Consider the following 25,757-nt stretch of genomic DNA (forward strand, 5'->3'; position numbering starts at 1 on the left):
ACCCTGAAGTCCAGGCAGCTAAATGGAATTGATTCTGCTGTGGTTATTTTATTATTTAGACCTGCACTTTATTGTGAAGGGTCGATGTTGTAGGGGCACTATAGCTAAATGGAATGCGGCCATTTTTAATGTTTTTAAATAAACTACACCTGTCCTTGATGTACAGTCCATGTTTTTTTCTTGTAAAAAGAAAAAAAATGTTAACCGCTTATTATCTAATATTGTTTTTATTATTAAGTTGCCGTATTGTTTAAAAAGCAAGTTCCTGTAGCCTACGTGTGTGATGAGCACGCCAATCAGCGAGTGGGGGAGGAGGTCGAGGAGATGTAGCGTCGAGTGTAGTTTTTGTAATCTATATGACTTCATTTCCCAGATTGCACCGCGCCCCATGATGTTCCCAACAGCTGACAGACGGTGAAAGCCTCTGCCAGAGCTGTCGGCGGAGTATCCACTCGTCGGTCGGTAGCCTGAACGGACTGAAAATACAAGAGTGTTACCGGACTGGAGCGCGCTTCGCCACCCGGGCTGCCGTCGACCACCGTGTTTTGTCAGAGGATTTAAAAAAAACAAAACAAAACAAAAAAAACAATTTAGTTCTCATCCTGACTTTTCCAGATTGGGAGCTGGGGACATTTGGTGTCAGCTAACTTCCACAATAGGGTCGCTGCGTCGCTGGACGGCTGCATATGTTTGATTTGAGCTTAACAGTTTGACTCCAGCCCCTTCCAGCCGTGCCCAATGCTGAGGAATGGATAGTGTGTCTGGGAAAGGTGGGAAGATGGTCGAGAGTGATGATCAGCCGGAGAGGGATAGTGGTGGTGGTGGCGGCGGCGGCGGCGGCGGTGGCGCAGCGATGGCCGCACTACATCAATGCGAACTCATCCAGAATATGATTGATATCTCCATCTCCAGTTTACAGGGGCTACGGACCAAATGCGCCGCGTCCAACGACCTCACACAGCAAGAAATCCGCACTTTAGAGGTAATGAGCTTTTCAGATAGTGCCCAGAGCCCCGGTCCTGCCATACAGAGCAGTCTAGTCAAATTGCGGAGTCATGAAGCCCTAACGCTACGTCCGCCTCATATAGGCTGGATATTGGCTGCAAGCGAGGCGCCCTATCACTGAGTGTCAGTGAGCTGAGCACATTTTGTCGCTTGCAATGTATAATCCTATGTAGGCTACTATAAGGTCTTTGCACAGAATGGTTTGCTTTGTATGGTGGGCTTCGTTATTCCTCTAGAATATCCCTAAATGATCGAGATATCAGTGATGCCCCGATCTGGTTATTTGTGCGACCTCTTTCTTTCTCTAGGTGGAAATAGCCTATTTGTCAGGAGCCTCTCGGATAGTTCACGGCACCGCGCTGTGCAGCTGAATCCAGCCCTGGCCTAATGGCACACATTCAATAATCTTCATGCTGCTATTATTTATGTGACTGTGATGCTTTTCTCTCACCCCCTCTCTCCTTCTACCCCCACTGCACGGGATTTCGTGTGTGAACCGTCTATAGGCCATTTGCAAAAAAAAAAGAAAGAAAAAGAAAAACAACAAAAAAACGAAATGTACGACGTGTTCCATGTGTTTATCTGTTAACCACCTCCTCCCACCCCCCAGCCGCGAGCAGGCAGGGTCGGTGTAGCTACGCGCTGCTTTTTCCTGCATCTGGATGCAGATTCAGCTCAGTCGTGTTGGGATGACTTGACATTGCTTTGCGCAAGAAGAGCCATGGCTTTAGAGGGGCCTCAGCGTATCATACTATAGTAGGCAGCAAGCAGCACGATGGGGAAGCATGCAGGCATCAGCAGAGGATGCACACATGATACGTTATGTTCCTAGCCTTTCAGCTTCCATGCATATTAAAAAATATTCCTACAAAAAAATTCTGATGCAGAGTAGAAATACCCCTATCAATGCTTTGTTTGAATCTTATCATTCCTGCAATGTGAATTGAAGATATAATCCCATTTCACAAGGGTCAGTGTAGCTCCGGCCTGCAAGTTTCCACCCATGGGATGTTTACAGTCACATACTGTTTTTGTAATATTCTCAGCTGCAAGATGACTGAAGGAATCCTGTCATGGAAAGTACAGTTTCATGTTGATAGTAACAATGCAATGAGGGGACAGGCCTCTCTTCTGCGGTGGAGGGCTAATGTGTGTGTGTGGTTGGATTGGAGGTGGTATTCAAGGCCTGATACAGTACATTTTTGGTGTGACATGGGGGTTGTGAAAAGCAGTGGAATATTCCAAGTTTAATGGCTACAAATGTGAACTTGTAGCAGGTAAGATTACTGTGACTTTGGAACAGGCTCCAGACATACTGACAGAGTAGAGACAATGGTAAATGGGTTTTCTTGCTCATGGTTTATTTAAGCGTTATACCGTGGGTAAAAGGAATATTCACTCCTGATTGGCTAGAGGCTATCAATTATCCATGTCTGTTTTATTTCTGTATAACCGAACACCCCACGAACAATTGTGCTGTTGCCCCTAAAAACTAATGTTCCAGAAAGCTCCTAGCATTTAGTTTCAGGCACACAAACCTGGCTGAGATGGGCTTTTTTTTTAAGTGACCTTCAAAATGGTCAAGAATCATGGCTGATGAACAAAGTAAGTCCTCTCAAGCAACATTGTGTTGTTGCAAAGTTACAGCGCATTTGCAATCTTGTTACTCGCAGGCTGTTTGCGTCAGCGAGACAATTTCACCTGCTCAAAACATGCATTTGCATTTTTTATGGTTGTATCAAAGTCTGGCAGGAGAAGATGTACTTCAGAACAAGGTGGGGATGACAAAGCAGTCCTGTTTTGTTTTTGTTATTTGAGTTTGTTTGTTTTTTTGATGCAGTTTTTTTTATCCAGTTGAATTGTATGAATGTCTAGAAAATAATTTGTTAGCTCTCTTTGCTCGCTGGCAGGCATCAGGTGCGAGTTGGCAGGCTACAGTGTGGGAGCACATTTTCACAGGCTCAAGTAAAGAAGCCTGGTATTATATGAAAAATTCCAAGTATTAACTGAAATAGAAACCAGACCAGATCAAGTTGGCCTGTTTGTGGTTGTCCATTTGAGCCCCCCCCCCCCCCCCCCCCCTACACACTCGACCCCCACTCACCCCCCACCCCACTGCTATTGCACAGTGAGTGACAATGGAGCTCATTTGCTGAAGTTAGCATTTTGTCTCACCTTTTGTTTTTTTGTTGGTTTTCTTTTCCTTAAATCAAAAATGATGATTTATAAATTCCAGCCATAACAGGCTAAAGCATGTCTCTTCTGATCACAGTATAGGCTTGACTAGTTTTTTACAAATAAATGTGAAGTGAAGTTCATGGCATGCCCCTCCTCTACACGCTGTAACTCTTCTTTATTTGTTGTCATGCGTACCCCGTCACTGTGTGGAACAGGACGTGATCTGGCAGAGTACTTCCTGAGGTGCGCCGTCTCGTAGATGAATTTTTGCAGCAGCATTGTTCTACATGACAATGGACAGGCCCTGCTTGGTCGCACTTGTTTCTTGAAGGCTATGAAAACGGCCCTGAGGTCTCTTTCCTGTGGCTCTGAGGCTGCTGTCAGGGGGTTATCCCCCAAAAGTCAGCAGTGGTGCAAACACTGGGCCCAGTTTTTGCAAATTTCAGTCTCTTTCCCTGTTGAACGCTGTGCAGCAAGATGAGATTGATTGTGTTGTTATTCATATTTCATTGAATCTTGTTTTAACAGCCTGTGATTGAACTGTTGCCAGATTCTTAGGTCACAGTTTGTCAAAACTTCCCCCTAACTGATAATACAGTGTTGTTGATTCATTTGAAGAAAAATTTGGCACAATTTTTTTTATTTGCCCCGTCAGGTCTTTATCAGTGTCAACTGCTTTTCTTTTTCTTGTGATGTGCTGATTATATCACTGTTTGTTATTCTTGCGGTATCTCCACTCAGTTGAGCGAGTGTAAACAGATCTTGCTGCACAACGTCTAACCATGTAGCTGCAGCTGTTCCCTTTAATTTTTTTTTTATTCATTTTGACGTCCCTCATGTTTTACTGTCTCATGATCCTTTATTGTTTGCTTTGTCTTGTTAATGCCACAGTTACAGGGGCGAGTGCAGCAAGTATGAGCACCTATTCCTCATTCAATTGGAAATGCGTAATGATCAAACCAAGTAGATTATTCCTTTGAAAATAATTTCCTGTCATTCAAGCAACAGGAGCAGTCACAATTGCTTAAACCCAGATCAAAACAATGGAAGGGACAATCTTGAAAATGAGGCACACATTTTATATTCACTTTTAAGGTTAAGTGACAAGTACAGTTGCTTCCTATCAACGTGCACATTATCTCCCTTTTTAAAGCTGGTGTGACATTTTTAAACTGAGGTTTTGTAAATGTGGTGGAGTCTGCCAGCCTCCATTTGTCCGTCCTTGACCTTTGAGCTCCCTGTGAGGGCACCAGACAAAAGAGAATATCTCACTGGAGAACAGTAAACATTTATTAATAATGAATAACACCAGTTTATTTGTCAAGGACTTAACTTATAGTCAACTAATCCATCAAAGCACCTCTTTTTTTTCTTTTTTTTTAAACCAGTTTTTCCACTTTGGTTTGCTGTTGTGGGATCTCTTTCTGATGGTGATGATTACTGATCCAGATCTTCATAACAATAATATATAGAGTCAAATATTCATGGAGCCTGGTCTACTCGTCCTCTAACAAGTGGAGCTGGCAGGGGGTTGGGTGCTGTTGTGATCAGCAGACTTACTTCCTATGTCTTTACTGGCACACTGTTTTGAAACCTCTTGTTGCCATAAATGTGCACTTTCACTTCTTGCTTCAACCCTCCGTTAGATTTCACATGCCTCACATCTCTAAAGTCAGCAAATTGGGGATGGGAGGGGAGGGGAGGGGAGGGGGGTTCATCATAGATTTTGTCTCCCTCTACAGATCCTGGTACCATTTTAATTCAAAATTCCAGCCATGACATCCCCAAAACCTCCCTCTTGTCATGCTTAACCTTTGAACCCTGATGTGAGGAGCGGGAAATAGACCTAGAAGTGTTGAAGCTCTGCCACTGTCAGCGTCTAGATAATCCCACGTAAATCATCCCGACATGATAGATACATGTCGTTACGGCTGAAGATTTAAGCCACTTTAATTCACCTGACAAACCTGAGCAAGCGGTGTGAGGTCAGCGCAGTTGTCACAGTGGCAGAGTAAAACGGGTATCGCTCCCATATTGCACTGGAGGGCAATCAAGAGAGGCTTGAACTCACTTTATACTTTCATTGAGAGAGCTTTATTATTCCACTTGAACTGTGTGTTTTTTCAGCCTTGCCAGTGAGAGGATAATGATACTGGCCTCTCAAATGGAGTGCTAACTGGTACTTCACTTTTCACATGTTAATCCCACTCAGCCTGGTCTCTGCTGCCTCTCATGCTGCCTCTGTTACTTTTACGGTAGCTCTTTATGTTTCCCAGAATTTTTTTTTTTTCCTCGCTTCATCATATCCACTTAAAAAACCTCAGCAGCTTGTCTATTTTAAAACCAGATCCAGATCGGTTTATACGCTCCACACACATTAACTTAAAAACACCCAATAAACAGTGTTGGGTGTCAAATGTTTCTAGATATTTATTCATTGCTGTTAGTGTTTACATAAAAGCAATTTGCCGTCCTCTCTTTTTTTTAAATCATTGCTCTGTGTAATGATCGGCAAACAGCAGAGTGTCACTCTGTTTTGTCTCCTCGGTGTTGGAGAGAGTTTGCTGTGTGCTCTCGGTGCGAGCTGTTGTGGCTGCATCTATATTTAGACATCTTTCTTCCTACGCGTTTTCAGGGTTGGTTGTTAAATAAGAAAATCAAATGACGCGCAAGGAGCCTGTGCAAGAGGGGAGAGCAGGGAGGAAAGGGGAGGGGAGAATCAAAGCCAATCCGCTGGGCTGCTTCTTATGACATGACAACTGCTGTGTGTGTGTGTGTGTGTGTGTTTGTCTACGTATGTGTGTGTGTCTATCGGAGGCCTAGCAGAAGACAATGGAGAATGTCGTTCACATGAGGGTACAGAGGAAACACAACTTTAGTGACTGTAGCAATGCTGACCCTGTCTCTGTTTCCTTTTTTTTTTTTTTCCTCCCCCCTCTTACGAGTGGTGCAGTCAGTAAGAATGGGCTGCATGATGTTGAAATCAGGATCGTTGAACAGTGTAGGCAGGCCTTGATCTATTCTTAAACTGACTCAGGATGAGTTGCATTACATCCTGTAATTTTGAGGTCTGCTGTACTTCTTTTGTGGTGTAAAAAAAAAAAAAAAAAAAAAAGAGGGAGGGGGGCTCGCTCCAAATCATAAGAAAGTTAGCACAGGGTTTCTGATTGAAATGGGTACAATTATGCTATATTGTAGCTGTATAGGAATACTTAATGTGCTGGTATGTCCTTTTGGGAAATAAAATATATACTATTAATTTTAAACAGACTTTTATTTTAATGTTGCATCTGCCCACGATGCACAATTCTCTATTTAAAATGTCACATGTCCAACTGTAAGCCTAAACAAGGCCAAGGACCTGACTGTCTTTGTGTTGGCTGTCAAGGCTTGAACAGACACTAACCTTAACACCCCCCCACTCCCCAAACCCCACCACTCCCCCACCCCCTCCCTCCAGCCCAGTGTAGGGGTCAGCTCGCGCTGGTGATAACAATGATGGAGGAGGGGCAGCAGGCCATTGTCTGGGACTGTCAACCATGTATATCCACCCCACCGGCCTTTTTGAAAAGTCCATGTGACCTGACCTCTGCATTAGCAGGCCTGCCCGCTTCCATTGTGTTTTTTGTCTTTTGACATTGTCACTTTTTTTTTCTTTTTTTTTATGCGTTAAGATTAAATTGTGCACCGGCCACAAAACATCAGTCTGCTCACCATGGTCTGCTCTGCTTGCATGATACCTTTTATGAAAATGCGCCCTTGAAAGCAATATTTGAAATTTGTGTTTCATTTGCATTATCTGGCAGCTCCAGTGGTTCGGTTGTCGCTGTCACATGTTGACTGACTGTGACACTGGCTCCAGCTGCCACATGTAAAGACAGAGGAGCCTGCAGGCTGCAGCCAAAAATACTCCAAGATACCTGCTATTGTTTGACTTTGTGGCTGATATTGAGAATATTGTGTACAGATGTTTTTCTCCAGATTGCATTTGTCTCACTGCTTTAAAGATGCCTAGGAATTACTAGGCTTTGCTCCGTGGTTTGATGTTGAATCCATACATTATGTTTGATTTTATCCCCCTTGTTCAGACAAATTGAATGACCTCCCTGTGCAAATATCATTTTCTGGAATATGCTCAGATCTCAGATCGGCCCGTGCCGTCCTTTTCAGGTGCACCAAAGTGGTTGTGTCAGCAAGAGCCTTGAGAAAACAATTGGAGCAGTGAGGTCTGCTGTGTCAGGCAGGCCACTGCTGGGACTCCTCTCCCCTCTCTGGTGGCTGACACACCGGCTGTCACTCATCTCCTCGCGGCATTAGTCCGTTGCCATGGTGTTGTTTAGCTCCGCTGACAGGTGGGCTCTGACGCCATCTCTCCTCCCCCCCCTCCTCCTCCTCCTCCTCCCACCTCCAGGCCACACGTCAAACACTGCTTTCTCCACTCTGCACCAAAAATAATATGCAAGGGGGGAGCCTGTCATTATCTCACGGTTTTGCCGACGCACCCGACTGCGCTCCCGGCGCAAATATGCACATTACTGATATCAGTGAGAGATCTGGGGGCTTGTGTAATCCTGTCCACCTCACTTATTTAGGATGATAATAAGTTAAAGCGAACACTTAGTGCATGTGATGATGAGTAAACACCAGTCATGTTTTTTTTGAAGCTGCGACAGATACACGATGACATTTGTGTGTGTGTGTGAGGTGTATTGTGTCTGAGCTCCGTGTTTCACATGTATGGGAAAATCCCACTGAAATGTTGCTGACGACTCAGAAGAGGGGTTGCTAGGTAACCTGACGTCACAGGACTGCACTAGTGTATAGGGAGGTAAAGCAGGAGGCTAGCTCATTAGCCACAAAGAGCACAGGCCCTGTGCTGTGGTGCCACGCTGCTCCACATCTCGCTGAATCGCACTGAATTCAGGCAGGTGATGGAAACACTGAATGCTCTGTGAGCTTTGAAGTGCAATGGATATGAAAGCTATACCACAGTTTCACATTTTCCAAGCTACGTGGTGTACATGCCACCAGTAGCCTATGTTTGCATGTGTGCTGCTAAATGATATATTGTGTTTGCAAGCTGAATAAATGAAAATGTCAGGGGGGGAAGCAAACTGTATCTCTCCCTTCCACCCATAGTTAGGGGCTGCTCTTAAAGGCTTCCCTCCAAAGGTCAAATGCATGCAACTAAAAGGAGGTTCAGACTCTACAGATACCAGTGTGTCAGAAAAACACACCAGTTAAATGTCTGACATGTTTTACTTGCAGCTTTTACAATGCAGTCCTTGCCTGTACGTTCTTTTACGTTCTCTTTCATTAGTTTTCATGCAGTAGCTGCAACTGACGAGTAATAGCAGAGCAGAATAACTGCCGTCAGACACAGAGAGAGCATTTACCTCCTTCCCATCCTCTTTCTCTCACTTTCATTGCCATGGCCTTACAGTGCAGATGCTTTTGTCGGCCGCCGTGAAGCAGCCTTTTTTACATCCCAAGGCCACAACTCTTTCGGAGTCGAGCGTGGCTGAATGAGCCTCTGTGAGCTCAGGAGAGTGGATGTGAATGAGCAGAGAAAGACACACGCTCCTCATTGTTGTTCAGGCACTCGAGAGGTGCGCGCCGGGTCGAGAGAGGTAGCTGGTGTTGCACAGCTCATCTGAAGGTGCTGCCGGCTGTAATGGACTCTTCACAGATAGACGGTGAGATAAGGAGACACTCTATACGGCCACGCTGAGCTGCGCGGCGCGAGCCACTGCAAACCAACACCACGGTTTGCATTGTCATACTTACTCACAGGACCACTGCACTTGACACGGGCTTGGAAAGCGCCGGTGGAAAAGTCTCGCACCATCATCTGCGGTGACTTAGTTGCTTCCATCACCGAGAACTTTGAGGTCAACGGAGCTGGCTTCCTTGTTCCTTGTGCCAGCGCCGCAGATGCTCTCATTAGATGACCAGCTCATTGTTCCACTGTATAATAATAGCTGTTTGTATCTAATTAACTGTCTTGTGCACTGGGGGCACTGGGAAATTGGGTTAAACAAACACTGGAGTCATTACTGCAGGTGCATTGAGTTCAGAATGGAAAAACAGCCACTTGCATCAGGTTACCCCTCTTACTGTATTGAAAAGGCAGCTGCTGATGGACAAGATCTAGTTTGTTTGAATAAGATGAGGCGATGATAATGCACGATTGAATGTCACTTTTGTTGGCGCGATAGTCACCAGAGATTTATTTATCTTATATTATAAAGAACCTGCAGTAATAATGGGATTCAGAAATTCATATGCTGGGTGTTTCTTGTATCATCTCACTTGGAATACTAATAAAAAAAAAAAGTACAGCTCCACTGGCTACACAGAGGTGTGACAGATCCTCCTCAGTGAAGGCCTGCTCCTTAGCTGTAGCTCCTAGCATGCTGCGAGTCTCCCCCTCTAACCTGCCCCTCCCATCACAGCGCTGTGTTCTCTGTTGCTCCCTGCAGGTGAAGCTGATGAAATACATCTGTAAACAGCTGCAGTGCAAGCAGAAAGTGCCAGAGACCGAGAGGCCCGAGGCCCTGGACAGCTACCCACACCTACGAGATTGGCTACGCACCATCAACCTGCGGCCGGAGCTCATCGAGGTGGGTCAATGTTGTTTTGTGTGTGAGAACGCCGGCCGGCGCGTCTTCTCGCCTCCGCTTCTCCATAAGCCGGGGCGACTGTGTTTGTGTCTCATTTATCTGTATTCAGCATGTGAACTCAGTCTCTGGCTCACATATGCATGAGGAATGCTTGACCAGAGACCAGCAAAATGCCTTTCTAAAAAAGAATCTGAGTCATTTTTATGATGATGATGATGATGATGCAGCTGCAGAGTGGCAACAAATCTGAACTTCAGCTCAGATTTTTTTTTTCTCCTTGTATTTTCATGTCAACATCCAAAAAACATATTTCACGAGACTTATATGGAAAGTAACGAGACTGCTCACCACTACTTAGACAGGATATACTCGCTTCACCTCCCACAAACAAACTCCTCTTGGTTTCCTTAAAATCTAGTTCCCAGCCTGCTGCCATTTATATCTGTATGCCATGTTAGTGAGGCTGGAGTGCTCCTTTGTGAAAGTCTGTATTTATATATTTTTTTAAAAGGCTTAAAGATTATATTTGCCTTTGCTGGTGTGGAATCTCTCTTTGTCAAAGATAAATCAGGTATCTTTTAATTTTCTGTTTTAATTTTACTCCCTTCTTAACCTTTGAATTCAGTCAAATTCAATGCTGAGTTGCTAGTAATCTGTTCTCCAAACAAGAACTAAACTATTTCAATAAAAATCATAGTCATAGCTACTGACTGTGCCACTTTAAAAGTCATTGTGAATTTATGGTTTCCCTTAAATTTCTATGGTGAACTTGGACTTGTCTAAACATTAACACTCCAGAGGATCATTGCTTTGGGAGTCGATGTTGTAAAAGCGAAACGTTTGTTTACATGGAGTGATTCACGATTGATACTCCACTGCGCTGCAGATGTAATGCGGACAAGTGCAGCAATGTTAAGCAGACCCGCAAAGTAATAAATGCAATCCATTGTCTATATGTGACAGGTTAAGGAACACGATAAGCCTCATCTTTGGCTCCATTTAGAGTCATTCTATGAAAAATAGTGTAATGTAGGACACCAAAAGTATGGTGGCAGCTGTGTTAACCTTTGTGTTGAGAGACTGAGTATTGTGCTCAGTCATACTTGACTCTGGCCTCTCTCTGGAGCAGTGGGCGTCCTAATGGAAAGACTTCATGAAGGGAAAGTTCCGTTATATCAATACAGTTGTTTTGGATTGTAAATTAAAAATCAAACATTTCTCACGGCAGTGGAGCCAGTCAGGTCATTTTAGATCACCATGACACTGTTGCCTTTGCTTTGCACAGTCATTTTTTAATATTTTATTTATCTTGTTCTGACTCAGGAGATAACAGCTGTTTTTTTTTCATTTCTTAGTTATCATTGCATTGCAGTAAATATGCGTGCACCTCTGCAGAAGTGTTTGCACTTTAAGGTCTCTGTCTTTTCCCTCCACCAGCTGCTTTTACACAGCAGTCAAAAATTCATTAAATCCACTCATTTCCCGGTGTCACAACTTTGGTGCAACTGTCATTCACCTGCATGATTTGTGATTTTCACTCCCTCCACTTCCCTTCCTGTGCTGCTATAAACAGTTGTAATCCCCCCTCAGCTACTGTATGTTTGTATTGATCTTGTCCTGTTTGTCTTTATTTTGAGACCTAACACCAATCTGCTTATTTTAAATGTTTCCGCACTTGTTTTTCTTTAATATGTCTGAATCCTGTGCATGCTTTTTTTTTTATTGAGTTTGACGGCATTGTTCCATATCTGATTACCCGTCTTCTGTTCAGACGTATCTTTGACTTCATATCCTCTTAGTGCGTGTTTGCTTTTCAGACTAAACCTCACCACCTTTTTCCCTTCCAAGAATTCAGCTGTGTGCTAGAAAAGAAGAGGTTTTGATAGCGTAGTGAAAGTAGATCTGGTGGATTTCCCAAAAGATGTAGAGCCATCATGGCATGTTGATGACCCATTTAGATCAAACATTATTAGATTGAGATGACTTCACTCTATACTACGAAGGCTGGATTATGTAAGGGATGGTCCAAAAAAAAAAAAAGAGAAAACATTACAACGAGTGTATTATTTGTCCTTAATCTGGAAGACACCCTCTCTGCTCATGCACTGAGACTGACAGCGAGGTGTTACGTAACGTTCCACAAACATGTGGCTACCATGTTGGCAAACTTCCTAAACGAGCATGTGTGTCTTTGTGTGGACTAATTAAGTTTGTCTGTGGCTGTAATGAGTAGCCTTATCTTGATTAACACTGGGTTGGTCACCAGACGCTGTTGCCAAAGCGCTCTGAGCCAGGCCAAGGTGAGACCAGAAACCTCTCCAAACAAAAACTCTCACATTATAAGATTTGTTACAGTTACAATTATTTTTGAAATACACCATCAGGAATATATTATCTAAAGCCCATACAGATTCAACTACAATGTTTTATTAATGGCTCTGTGCCCATCCATAGTAATCCAGTAATGCTTGTATCAAGAAGACCCCTGTGCTGTATAGCAATCATGCATGCTAGCTATGTCGTTCACGGTGCTAATATTGTAATGTTATTATGAGCGAGGAGGTGGGAGGAGAGCAGAGAGCCCACAGCCACTTCTGAATATCACATCACTCACCCTTGAGTTTATGTAGCTGTGTGTGTATGTGTGTGTGTGTGAGAGAGAGAGAGAGTGTGTGCGCGCTTCCTTTTTGCTTACAGTGTACACATGATTGTGGGAGCTTGCCCTAGTTTTTCTGATCAGTGTTTGCCCTCTCAGAGCAAGGATTTAACCTGACTGATAAGCAATTGCGTACTTCCCATGTCAAAAAAAAAAAAAAAAAACATCCTAAAATCACAGTATAATCACTGGACTATCACCTGTTTCCGTCTTTGTTGTTTGTGCTGTCATTTGGCCTCCTGTCCTGTCCTATAGCAAGTGAACATGAAATAAACAGCATATACCACAGGCTGCTAGGCCTTCATCCATACATAGATAGATAGATATAAAATCCCCTGCTGCTGCTCAGCTAATATAGAGTTTTTATCCTCAATAAAGGTCTCTGCTTGACCACCAGTCTCACATTTAATAAAACATAAAAAATAGTGAAAAAGCAATGTAAAGGTACAGTTGTACTACTTGTAATCATACAAGCATGAGTTCAGACAGCTACTGCATATACTGTATATCAGACATGTCCATATGAATATGTTTAAATTCCACTCTTTAGCTTTTGGTTGGGAAGTAGGAAGAAGGTCATTTTTGTACTTTTATCTTGTGAAATAAAAAATAAGAGTGAACTCCACTTTCACACATGACCTATTTAGTAGCAAGAATGCTCTCCCTTTAATGCTGCGATATTAATGTTATATAAAAAATATCATTGTGTATTTCTTGTGTTCATCAGCTTATTGAGTGCTCATCATCTCTCTCTCTCTCTGTGTTGCTCCCCTACAGTCGGTGGAAGCCAAGTTGTCCCTGGATGCCTTAGTGCAGATGACAGGTGCTCAGGTGAGGGACACAATGCGAAGACTAGGGTCCAGTTCAGAGGAATATGCCAGGCTCAGTGCTGCCCTCTCCTGTCTGAAAAGCGCCACTGAATCAGGTATGTGTGTGTTTGCTCCATGGGAAGCTCCTTGATCAAATGCATCACTCTGTGTTCTATTCAGAGCGTCCTAACTTAGTATACTGTCCGATCCGTTAGGGCTGGGACGATATGCTTTTCTCCTGATTCCATTCTTCTACGATTTTTTTGGATGCCGATTTGATTTAAATTGCAATTCTACAATATTGCCGATTTTCTCGATTTTTTGTCTGCATTTTTAACACCAGTGAAACAGTTGAATGATTATGATTGTCTACAGACTATTCCTGGAACCATATTTCCCCCAAAAAATACACATCACATGTTAGTCAGTTTTTAAGATTTATTCAGCAGCAATATATATGTTTACTCTCTTTTCAAAAGCCTGGACTGCATAAAAGAGGCAAAAATAAAAGAAATAGAAAAATAGATAAAAATAAAAATAGATAAAATAATAATAAATAGAAAAAACAGGCTTCTGAAACCTTTCTGACAAAATGAGATATAGACTGAGGTAAACTGCTACATTTTAACATGTATCTTCACACAAATACTGTAGGAGCCTATAAATGAACATACTCCATTATAAAGTGAACTTAAACCCTTTTCAAAACCTGGATTCTCTGTATGTAAAAAAGGCAAACAAATGCACATTGCACAATATTTTTTGAAAAATCTAAAAAAATATATATATATATCGATTTAAAAAAAAAAATCAATTTAGAAATCGTCAAAAAAATATCGCGATACTTATGTGAATCGATTTTTTTCCGTCCAGGAGGCGAGCTGAGGGACGACAGCAGCGCCTGGCAGTCCGAGCCCACCAGGAGGGACAGCGGGTCTCTACTGACTGCAGACCAGCTGAGCGGCCTGGGAACGCCACTCCGGCCTCACAGCCCCTCACCTCTCGCCCGCCCGTCGGCCATCCAGTCCACCCCGTCGACGCCCTGCGCCACCTTCCCTCACCCCCGCTCGGGCTCGGTTTCAGCGGCGCCCACGCCCGAGGCGCTGGCGTCGCACGTCTACGGCGAAAGCCCCCTCACGGACCCGTTCCCCATGTCCTTCGCTCGGGCGAACCGGCTTCACGGGCACACGTCCACCCCGCCCATAACCCCGCCGTCAAAGAGGCGTCACAGACTGAAGCCCCCCTGCACCCCTCCGCCTCCTTCCCGCAAGGTGCTGCATCTGCTTCCCAACATCACCCTGACGCGCAGCAAGAGCCACGAGTCCCAGCTGGGCAACCGCATCGAAGAGCCTCCCACCAACAAGTAGGTGCTCAGATCAAACTGTCTGGACTAACACACTGTTACAACATTCACTTTGTCCACAGCTTTTCATAAGTAGGTCAGAGCAGAGCTGGATGGGAATCCTCAGATCACATTGTTATTATAACAGATTGCCAGTGTTGGCTTTGTTAGCACAGGTTTACAGGCACCGGGGAGTGTGGGAAACTTTGCTGTGCTGCTTGTGTGGTTTGTCTTTCCAGTTCAAAGCAGGAATTATTACAGTCCGATGTTTGCTGCCTGTTCTGTGAGAACCTTGTTCTTTTACTGATGACCAGCGTGAGGAATCCAGATGCTAACGACGTTGATACTAAAACCTCTTAAATTACAATTAAATTGACAGAATATATGATTCATACATGCAGTGTTATGTATAATGGTGAAACAGTCCTGCTGCTGTTAATTGATGACATAACTGATTATTTGAACACCAGCATACAAGATACAAATTCACAAAATATTTCCGCTGTGACACAGATTAATAATGATACATCCTGAACAGTGTAAAATTAGACATTGGATGTATAAAAATGTCACACAATGGGAAATGGAGGGAGCAAATGTTGCTGAAATATCTGCAAATAGCAGTAGAGGGTGCTGTGTCCCACTTTAAATGAGAATGATCATGGTAGAATAACAGTAAATGGGTTATTGTTGTTATTGTTATGAAGCCTAATTCTTCCCATAACCTACTGAGTTATAATAAACTGCTCCTGGTGCGGTTTTCTTCTGAAAGCATCTGCCCAGTGTCTCATTCTGACTTCAGTCCAACAGTCACTTAGCTTCACATTCACTCTCTCTCTCTCTCTCTCTCTCTCTCTCTCTCTCTCTCTCTCTCTTTCCCTCTTCCTCTCCCACATCCTTTCCCATCCTGCCTGTTGCTCCTTTGCTCTCACTGTATATGAGTGGAGCTAATCCTCACATAGATTCCAAGAGATTATGAGTCATGTCAAAACAGGAAGTATTTCCTAGGACTAATGCTCAGAGGTGGCAACACAAACACAATCTCTCTCTTTCCCTCATTTTTCCCCCCTCATCTCTCTGTATCTCTATTGTGATTGGATGTGCACGCACAAACAAGCCACATGTTTATCCATAATATCCTGTCTGTTTATGGAAAGCTTTACTGGGGGGAAAAACAAAACAAAACTGATAAAGGCAAAGTAAATATGCCTGACATAGATTCAGTGCTTCTAACGCACACCCAGATAATCCTGCTAGTTTATCCAGGTCACAGGTCTGATAGCTGATTGAACAGAACATTGTGATCACTCACGTGTGTTTGTGCATGTGTGGATATCAAGCAAAGAACTGGCACTGTCTGCCGCTTCAGTCCTTGTGAGTTCAGTCTAGGTGTTAAGGATGTCACCCTGGCTCCATCCCATGCCAGGGCTATTTAAGTAACTCAACGTGTGTGTGTGTGTGTGTGTGTCTCTCTCTATCCCTTACATAATCTGTATCGTACACTACAGTGTGTAAGCAGTGCTGTGCACCTGCAGAGGTATCAAATCTAGTCTGTGCAACTGTCAGAGGTAGCACCTACAGGTACTCAGTTTTTTTTTTTGTTTCCCCTCTCTTCAGATGTGTTAGAAAGAATAAGTTGTTCCTAAATATGCAAGTCAACGGGAACGGATGTGAGGACTTGCCTTCTCGCTACCCCACCATATCTGCGCGTACACCCGGAGTCACCCCAGCTACCACCACAGCACCTTACACCCTGCCTGGGACGCCCACCCTACTGGAAGAGCACAGCACCATTAAGAGTGAGTCATTTACATCTGTGAATTTAGATTTTTGCTGATTTGATGAGTCTACAATGAGATTTTTTTTTTCCTGCACTTGGATCTGTGTATAATGACTAGGACTTCTGGGATTAAATCAGCATAGTTTGGTTACCTAATGGGTTCTGGAGAAATTAGCATTGCTCACCTTCCAAATGTGGTTTGACCCTGTGCCAATGACAAAATCTTAATTTTAAATGCTCCATTTTGTATGTGATTAACCACCGGTGTCACTTTAGTAGGTAGTCTTTCGAGACATAAGCCAATCCTCCTCTTAATGTTTCTCTCCTTCCTTCTATCTCTTTCTCCCCGACTAGATAACGTAGCAGTGCATCGCAGCTCCCCACAAGCAGTGAGGAGAGACATAGGTCTAGCAGTCACACACAGGTAGATCATTCCTCTGCTATTAATTCTTCTCTTTCCAAAGCTTATGTCATAAAAAAGGAAAACAGCTAAATTGAAATAACTATAATAATGATAATGATAATAACTCTCCAGTAATGTACTCCTCTAAAAAAAAATTGTTGTCTTTGTTTAGGTTTTCAACAAAGTCCTGGCTGTCCCAGACATGTCAGGTGTGTCAGAAGAACATGATGTTTGGGGTTAAGTGCAAACACTGTCGGTGAGTTGAGCACCATCTGTTAAATAGTTTTAAATCAACATCAAGTTATTTTGTTATTACTTGAGACTTTATAATAGTAGTGTAAGAAAGCTCTGTTAGGGATTAATCTTCTGCCATATGTGAGTTTGCAAGTTAGGGAACCTTGACTAGATCTTTATATGGGCTTTAGAGATGTGTTTGTAAGTGCTGATCACTAGTGGGTCTCATGTGCTGCATCTTTCTGTGCAGGTTAAAGTGCCACAACAAGTGCACAAAGGAAGCTCCATCCTGCAGAATCTCCTTTCTACCAAGTAAGATTGATCTTTAATCCTCAGTCTGCAGTCGCTGGACAGGGTTTATTTTGGCTACATCTGTGTGCGTATGTTGTGACATTTCCCATTTATCTCCTAGTTGCCAAAATTCGGAGGACCGAGTCTGTTCCATCCGATATAAACAACCCTGTGGACCGGCCGCCAGAAGCACCGCAGTTTGGCACACTACCAAAGGCCATTACAAAAAAGGTATAAAAAAAAAAAAGGCGCAGGAGTTCTGCATTACAGCACAGAGCATCACTACATGTAGTCAGTTTAAACTGTGCTGGATTCCTATCCTGCAGATACAACCTGTTTTTCACTCTGAGCTCATCTACACTGGCACTGGCTTGTCAGCGTTTTCAATATCTGCTCTAAAAACAACCAAACATTATTAAATCTATGATGCTCCCCCATGACAACAAATGTTATTTTCTGCTATCCAACTCTGTAACTGAAAAATTAAATGTAGAATCTGAAACATAATACGACCATCATCATCATCATCTGTGAGGTCTGATAAGTGTCGTGTTCATCCATCCCTGCTCCACCAGGACCATCCTCCAGTGCTGAACCAGCTGGACTCCAGCAGCAATCCGTCCTCCACCACTTCATCCACACCTTCCTCCCCAGCGCCATTTCAGCAGAGCAACCCCCCGAGCGCCACGCCACCACCCAACCCCTCGCCCAAAGGTCATCGGGACAGTCGCTTCAACTTCCCCGGTAAGCTTCGGATACAGAGGGACATGTCGGGGGGGGAAAAAACACAGACACATATGTGCATGTAGTTGATTTCTCCTCAGTGTACAGATTGTTGCTCCTAAAACACTGTTCCAGCTTAATAATATGTAATTATATGAACCTCACACAAAGACACACAATCTCTCCTCCTCTCTCTCCATATTAACACTGGAAAACAACTGCACTTTATTTTATAACATCTGTTAACTCAAGGCTTTTCTTACCAAGAGCCTCTCTCTCTGTGCCATGCTTGATGGTCTTTCCCCTCTCTTTTTTGCAAAAGCTGCCTGTTACTTTCAGCATAGACAGCAGTTTATCTTCCCTGGTGAGTTGACAGTCCTGAAATGTCATGCTGCATTGCTCGTGTCCCATCATCCCACTCTTCCAAACCGTAGATCCCCCTGCAGCTCTCTCTGTCCTCTGCATGTTTGCTTTTAGGGGTCGTAGCAGTTGCTGTAGCTTTACCGTTTACTGTGTGCCAGCACTGGGATTTGCATGATGACACTTTAGCAGCCTTTTGACGCCACCTGCTGGCGGTAGTAGGGAGTTGCACGGGCAGTCATGTTCATGTGGTGGGAGCGAGGAAAGAAAAATCCTCCTTCTTCTCCTTCTTGATGCACCTTCTGTTTCTCTGCAGATGTCTCCAGTCCTGCTCATTTGCACTCTGATGTCCTACAAGACACTGTGTAAGACATTTACACACAAAAAACATTCACAAAGTTCATTTAGTTTCAATACTTAGTCTTTCATGTATTTTACCTCTCTGATATATGTTTTCTGTACCGCAGCAATGAGATCGAGCAGTCAGCAGATGACATACATCCTGACCTGGTAGAAGATGAAGATGAAGAGGTAATGTGGAATGAATCTACTCTTCGTTCAGGTTTTGCTGTCAGTGTAATGAGGTTGTCACACTTCTGAAGTAAGTAAAGTTGAAGGACACAAAGAGTCGGCTGTCATCGTAGAGCAACAATGCCTGTTAACAGGCCTGTAAAGCTCTGGGCTGTTGCCACGGGATGCAAATTAGTCCTGTAACCTCAGACAAAGCTAAAACTGGTGACGTTGACCCAAACTGTCATCACATTAGACGATTTGAATGGCTGTTTGTTGTGGCAGCAAAACAAGTTATGAATATCAGCTGTCAAAGCAGAGCAGCTCAGGTCAAACTCATTTCTATATTGAGCAGTTAAAAGGGCGTCAGAGCTACTATATTTACTCAGGTACAGCAAGTCATTTTGGTGAGCGCCGCAGTGTGATTATAGCAAATTATTCATGTCATTAAAAATACCCCGATGACGAGTTTCTTGTAAACGACTGCCGTATGACTGGAAAGTCATTTCTCCTCTGACATTTGTTTATTGGAACCAGGCTGACCTGTTTGCCTGCGATTGTGCTGAGGTTGTGATGTTGCTCATTTCACCAGGAGAGACTTGCTGACATGAACATTTTTACAACTTTTACCACTGAGACAGCAACACGGAGCTGGAGACAAAGGGGGAAACAATAATTACAAGTCAATGCTGGCTCACATTGCACAGAATCTATTAAAGAACAACGGGACATTTTTCAACCAGCTCACCCTCTGTCAACGTTTAAATACACGCCCAGACACTGCAGATGCGCTATAATGAGGATTTAAAACACTATAAACTACCTGACAAATAAAATATGGAGATGAACATGACGTTTTTTTTCTTTGATTGGTAAGAATAGAAAAAATACTTTTTTTTCCCCCAAATAGACTTATCGTTTTCTATGTAGTAGCATAACAAAGCCATCACCACACTCTTGTAGGAAGGGGAGGAGGAAATTGAGGTTGAGGATGAAGACCCAGAAGCAGAGGAGGACAACGAGGAAGAGGAGGATGAGAATGAGGACGAAGGAGAGGACGAGGACGACGGGGAAGAGATGAGGATGAATATGGGCTCGGACGGGGAAATGGAGGGCGACGAGCTGGACGATCTGCCCAGCTCTCGGGGGAACCAGTGGAAGGGCCCCATCTCCCGCAAGCCCAGTCAGACCAGCGTCTACCTGCAGGAGTGGGACATCCCTTTTGAGCAGCTGGACCTCGGAGAGCTCATAGGGAAGGTGAGACATCTGAAATTGATATTTGTCAGTCCACGTACAGTATCGCATTCTGAAAAGACACACTTGCTGAAGCAGCTCTTTCGGTCACGCAGGGCCGCTGGGGCAAAGTGCACAAGGGTCGGTGGCACGGCGAGGTGGCCATCCGACTTCTTGAGATCGACGGGAACAATCAGGACCACCTGAAGCTCTTTAAAAAGGAGGTGATGAACTACAGGCAGACCAGGCATGAGAATGTGGTCCTCTTCATGGGCGCCTGCATGGCTCCACCCCACTTAGCCATCATCACCAGGTGAGATCAGAAATATCAAACACACCCCTAAGATGATTTAAACCCAGATACATGATGATGATGTTGTTTTTAATCCACTTTATCTGATCTTTATTCTATCCTCTGTGTCCACACAGTTTCTGCAAAGGGAGGACACTGTATTCAGTTGTTAGAGACACTAAAAACACTTTGGACATTAATAAGACAAGACAAATCGCTCAGGAGATCGTAAAGGTAAATTATTCTCATATATCTTTTCGAAGCTCACTTTAATGTTTTGGATTATGTGTGATCCAGGCGGTGATTTGAGCCTTTAGAAGCATCAGATTTCATGTCCAGGAACTGGCTCTGTAGAATATTTTCATTAGAAAAAAACAGGAGATCTGTATTATAGCAAAAACAAAAATGTTTTTCCATTATGAAGGACATGTTATCATTTTTCTAATTGTGTGTAATTAATGTAACAAGAGCATTTCTTTTTTGAGTCAGTCGAGCTAATGCAATTCCCCACGTGCACTTTGAACAGCTTAAACATGCACATTTGTGTTTAAATGAACACCAGAGCCTGTGTGACTGCTCTTTTAATTTAAGTGTCACCATTTGTCCTCCGACACAGGGAATGGGCTACCTGCACGCTAAAGGCATCGTTCACAAAGATCTGAAGTCGAAGAACGTTTTTCATGATACCAATAAAGTCGTGATCACAGACTTCGGGCTATTCGGGATCTCTGGAGTTGTTCAGGAGGGGAGGTGAGAAAACGCCACTCAGGAGGCCTTAAAAACACAACCTCAGCCAAAGTGCTGTTCACACCACACTGATATTACCCAGGGAGGTCCAGTGATTTATAATAATGTGCCGAGGTCCACAGTGACTCCGGTGCTGCAGGCGTGTCCCTTTAGAGAAGTCTCCTGATTATAAAACCTGAATCATTTCCAACACACTCTTGTTCCCGAACACATGTTCAACACACTTGCTTGCTAATTTGGTTTCGTCCTTTGTGTGGAGCTGCATGAATAGCTGCTTTGAACACAGTAGTGTTCTAGGAGTGCATCTAGTTAATGCATTTTCCACTCAGGTTAATGCGTCTTTCCACTCAGATTTTCCACTCCATTTGATTTGTTACTGAAAAATGTGTACTTTATTCCCTTAGGCGTGAGAATAAACTAAAACTTCCACATGGCTGGATTTGCTATCTCGCACCGGAGATAGTGCGAAAGATGAGCCCAGGTAACAATGAGGACCGCCTCCCTTTCTCCACGGCAGCAGATGTGTACGCCTTCGGGTAAGCTCTGCACACTCGCTGTAGTTTACTGAAGTTTAAGCTCAGGAGATCTACCACTTCACAGAATAATCATACCTCTGCTTTCCTCCCCCTCTCCCAGCACCATTTGGTATGAGCTTCAGGCTAGGGACTGGCCAATCACCAACCAGCATGTGGAAGCTACCATCTGGCAAGTGGGCAGCGGAGAGGGCATAAAGAAGGTCCTGGCGGAGATCAGCTTGGGCAAGGAGGTCACTGTGAGTTAAAAAAGACGCACAAGTGTGTCAGCAATTCACAAATATTCATCTTTTATTCAGTGTGTATATGAGAGTGGCAAATAATCAACCACGCTCAGAGATATCAATGTGTTGTGAAACTTTTTTTTAAGATCGATCATCTTTCATAGTGCACAGTGTGGGAGAGTGTGTATGTGACCTGCTGCTTTGTCAAGTGCATTGACCCACAGTGGTTTGTCACCTCAGGAGATCCTCTCTGCCTGCTGGGCGTATGACCTGAGAGAGCGGCCAACCTTCACCCAGCTGGCTGACATGCTGGAGAAGCTGCCCAAACTCAACCGCAGGCTGTCCCACCCCGGACACTTCTGGAAGTCTGCAGAGTAGGTATCCAGAAATGAAGGACCGTTTGAAGACACTGGAGAAAGAATGAAAGAAAGAAACAAAAGATCCCTTAGTCCTTTTTGTGCATCCTTTGATTCCTTGTGGTACAGTGGCCTGTCAGTGATGATCCGTCATTGACGCAAACAATATGAGGCTGAAGCAGAATCTTCTCAGCCTCAGAGTTACATAGTCTTATTTATAAAAGAGATTCATATTTGTTATATTTTATAAGATGAATATATGATGCGATAAACAGGTTTTGATAAATAGGTTTCAACATTTCTGCTCAGCATCACACATGACCAAATGCACTGTGTCACTGCTCCATGGCACACTGTAGATCCTCCCAGCTACTGTCACTGGCTCTTACATGAAATGTGAACTTTGTGGTTTCTATATGTAGATGTGAATTAATTTATTCCTCATCAAACAACTCTGTTTCACTGAAATATGATGCATTTGTGAAAGGGAAAACAAAAAGTCCGAATGACACCGCCTAGTATATTTAGTATTAACGCCAGATTGTCGCACAATGTGATTGGATAGTTTTGGCAGTTTTCACTTCCTTGCACAGAGATGTCACATATATTTAAAAAGTTATATGACAGATGCACACAACTAAGAAACGTAATCATATTCATATTTATTTTTGTCCTCGTGCATGTGTGAAACTGAGGTCACCACAAACGAATTCAATCTAAGTTAAGATTAACTCTCCAACATGTGAAAGAACCAAATAAAAATACAAAAGCTGTGGTCATTAGACGTTTTGGACCTAAACATTCAGGAAAATGAACTTTAAGCTTTTCCACCTTTTATCCTTTTTGTTTCCATCTTCACTAGTTTTTTCATCCTCCTATTTCTTCCTACACCAGACCGGATTTCGTCCTTTCGTCCTTTTTCCCACTTTCCGCAGCCGCACATTCATTTACATGACTTCATTACAGCTTCACTTTGACTTGATGCTTCCCACTTGTTTTCTGCTTGTTGTTTACAGTTTGCTTTGAATGTAAAACCAGTAATCGCAGGCTTCACTGATGATCCTGTAAATTGGTTAAATGCTGGTTTTGTTTAACTGAGTGATGGGATGTTTTCTTCAGAAGAAAACAACACAAATGACTTAAAGGGGTTGTGCTGCTGCGACTTTGTTGTTAATTGAACTTACAAAGTCTGGCCCTGTTTTTATGAAGTGAAAGTCTTTTTTTGGACTAATCTTACATGTGTGTAATATCTTGCTGCTTTTCAAATGATGCTTTCTTCACTGTGAGCTCATTCCACTTACACTAACCGTCTAACGTTTGTGTTTTTCCTTTTGCTCTTTCCTCTCTTTTCTGATTCTGTTTTCTAATCTAGGTTGTAGCAGTCACTCTGAAACATAAGCAATGCAAAACAAAGCCTGGGTCTGCCTTGCATGCTCCTGAATCCTTAACTCTAACAGGATTGATCAAAGCATTGCCTCTGCCTGAAACAGACACTGCTTCCACTAATCCACAGTCTGATCTTCCATGTCTAACTGTTTTCTTGTTGGGAAGAGAGGATCGGTGGACTGAGGTGTGGCGGAGGTTATCCCCCCACCCACCCCCATTTCGTCTAATATCTCTTTGCCTTCCTTCTTGGTTTTGTTCTGTGATGTCGTTGGGGACGCGGAGGCTTGTGAATAACTGGCTTGTGGTGTCTGTGCTGAGACTGACTGGTGTGCTGTGGTCTGTGCCTGCTGATGGCTGCCCTGTCCTCGGCCCTGCTCACCTTCTCTGTGCTGCTGTGATGTGGTTGTTCTCGCCGGGGGGAGGTTTGGGGGGGCCTGACCACATGGCTCTTTCTCTCTCTGAAACACACACACACACACACACAAACACACACTGCTGGACGTAAAATGAACCCTACTACCAAATGGACCACTTCATTTATCTATGTTTTCCCTGGGGGTTTGACATGCGTTTGACAGGCTGCTTGAGTGATGTTCTCAGACCGACTGCCTCTCAGCTCCTCTCCCTCGGTTCTTTTTTTTTTTTCTCTTCTTCTTTTTTTTTTTTTAATGGTTGTGTGATGGCATGTGCTGAGATGTTCACCTGCCCATGTCTAGACACAATATGCACTTTGTCAACAGGAGATAAAAAAAATAATCATGAACTCTTTTTACGTTGTTGTTTAGTTTTGATTTTTGAATAGTCATATTTGCAGTGTTTTCTTTAATACTTCTGAGGATCTCAGAGGCTCAGACAGTGTGATATGCTCACTTGTATGTTGTCTTTTTTGGAGTATAACCTGTTCAATTCACTGTTTATTGGATGCATTTGAAAAAACAGGGCACTGATGAAGACTTGTGTTTGCTAAAACCACAGCTGAAAGGAAAAGAAACAGGTGAAATATTCCCTACATCATTCACAATCCACACGGGAATAGAATAAATGCTGACTATTTATGATTAAATACTTTTTTAATAATAGCGTCCATCCATTGAAGTGTAAAGTGCACTTTATAAGAATATGAGTTCCTAAGAAAGGTCCTTCTTTCGAGAAGGTGAGTGATTTTCATTCTCTGCGCAAAAAGAAAAGGAAAAAAAAAGAAAATCAGGAACCTGGCGCAAAAGTGTCCTATATCTTCCTAAAACATTACCTCTTGTGCGCGCTTGTGCATACTGTTTGTGATTGCTGGCTTCAGTTGGTGTGCTTGTATTTATGTGTTGTGTGTGTGTGTGTGTGTGTGGGCGTGTGTGGGTGTGGGTGTGTGACTGAGTGAGCGTAATGTGTTGGAACACGTAGGGTTGGTTTTCGTGAAAGATTGCAGTAAATGTTGTGTTGCAAAATCCAATGGTATGTAATGTACATACATTATTTAATGTATAGCAAATTAACATGATTCTTCTAATATTTGTATAAACATTTTATATGTAAACTACATCACGACATTTTTGAATAGGTACTGCTATGGCTATTACAGATGTGTATATATATTTATATTTTTTTCATGTATAAAATACTATAAATGCTGTACAATTTTTAGAATGGGCCAATACATGTTTTTTTATGTTACTGTAAAAATTCATATTTTTGTATTGCATGTGACTACCATTCTGTACACGCAGTTTCTGTTTTCATCCATGGAAGACAATAAAATGAGGCTTGTCATGTAAAACCAGAATTGATGCAGTTATTTTCCTGCAGGAGAAATGTGTGCGTGCCACACAAAAAAAAAAGTGGAATTTTAATTTTACAGAAATGCATATGATGTCATAAATTCAATCTCTTTGATTTTTTTTGTTGAGTTGATTTGGCTTTATCTAAGAAATGAGCTCTGACTCTAAGGTGGTGATTAGCAGAAAGATTTGAGGCACATGAATATGAATATGTGGAAACCAAAGCATATATTTATATTTACAACAATAATCCCACATTTTACCAGCCAATCAATGGGGCATTGCTGCAGGCTCATCAGGGAA

At 43.1% G+C, this 25,757-nt stretch overlaps 1 protein-coding gene across 1 annotated transcript; it reads left to right on the plus strand.

Annotated features, from left to right (window-relative positions):
- Positions 1–447: 447 nt before the first annotated feature.
- ksr1a (kinase suppressor of ras 1a) lies at positions 448–25,371 on the plus strand. The gene is made up of 21 exons (XM_083987312.1): positions 448–982; positions 9,666–9,806; positions 13,240–13,387; positions 14,145–14,634; positions 16,231–16,412; positions 16,748–16,817; positions 16,969–17,052; positions 17,281–17,342; positions 17,443–17,552; positions 17,897–18,065; positions 18,367–18,408; positions 18,721–18,769; positions 18,872–18,935; positions 19,878–20,171; positions 20,264–20,460; positions 20,577–20,673; positions 21,056–21,189; positions 21,591–21,722; positions 21,823–21,958; positions 22,184–22,317; positions 23,672–25,371. The coding sequence occupies exons 1-21, from the start codon at positions 749–751 to the stop codon at positions 23,676–23,678; spliced, it is 2,976 nt and encodes a 991-aa protein (XP_083843438.1). The 5' UTR covers positions 448–748; the 3' UTR covers positions 23,679–25,371.
- The last annotated feature ends 386 nt before the right edge of the window (positions 25,372–25,757 follow it).

Source organism: Trachurus trachurus, assembly GCF_905171665.1.
Source record: "Trachurus trachurus genome assembly, chromosome: 14".
Classification (NCBI taxonomy): Eukaryota; Metazoa; Chordata; class Actinopteri; order Carangiformes; family Carangidae; genus Trachurus; species Trachurus trachurus.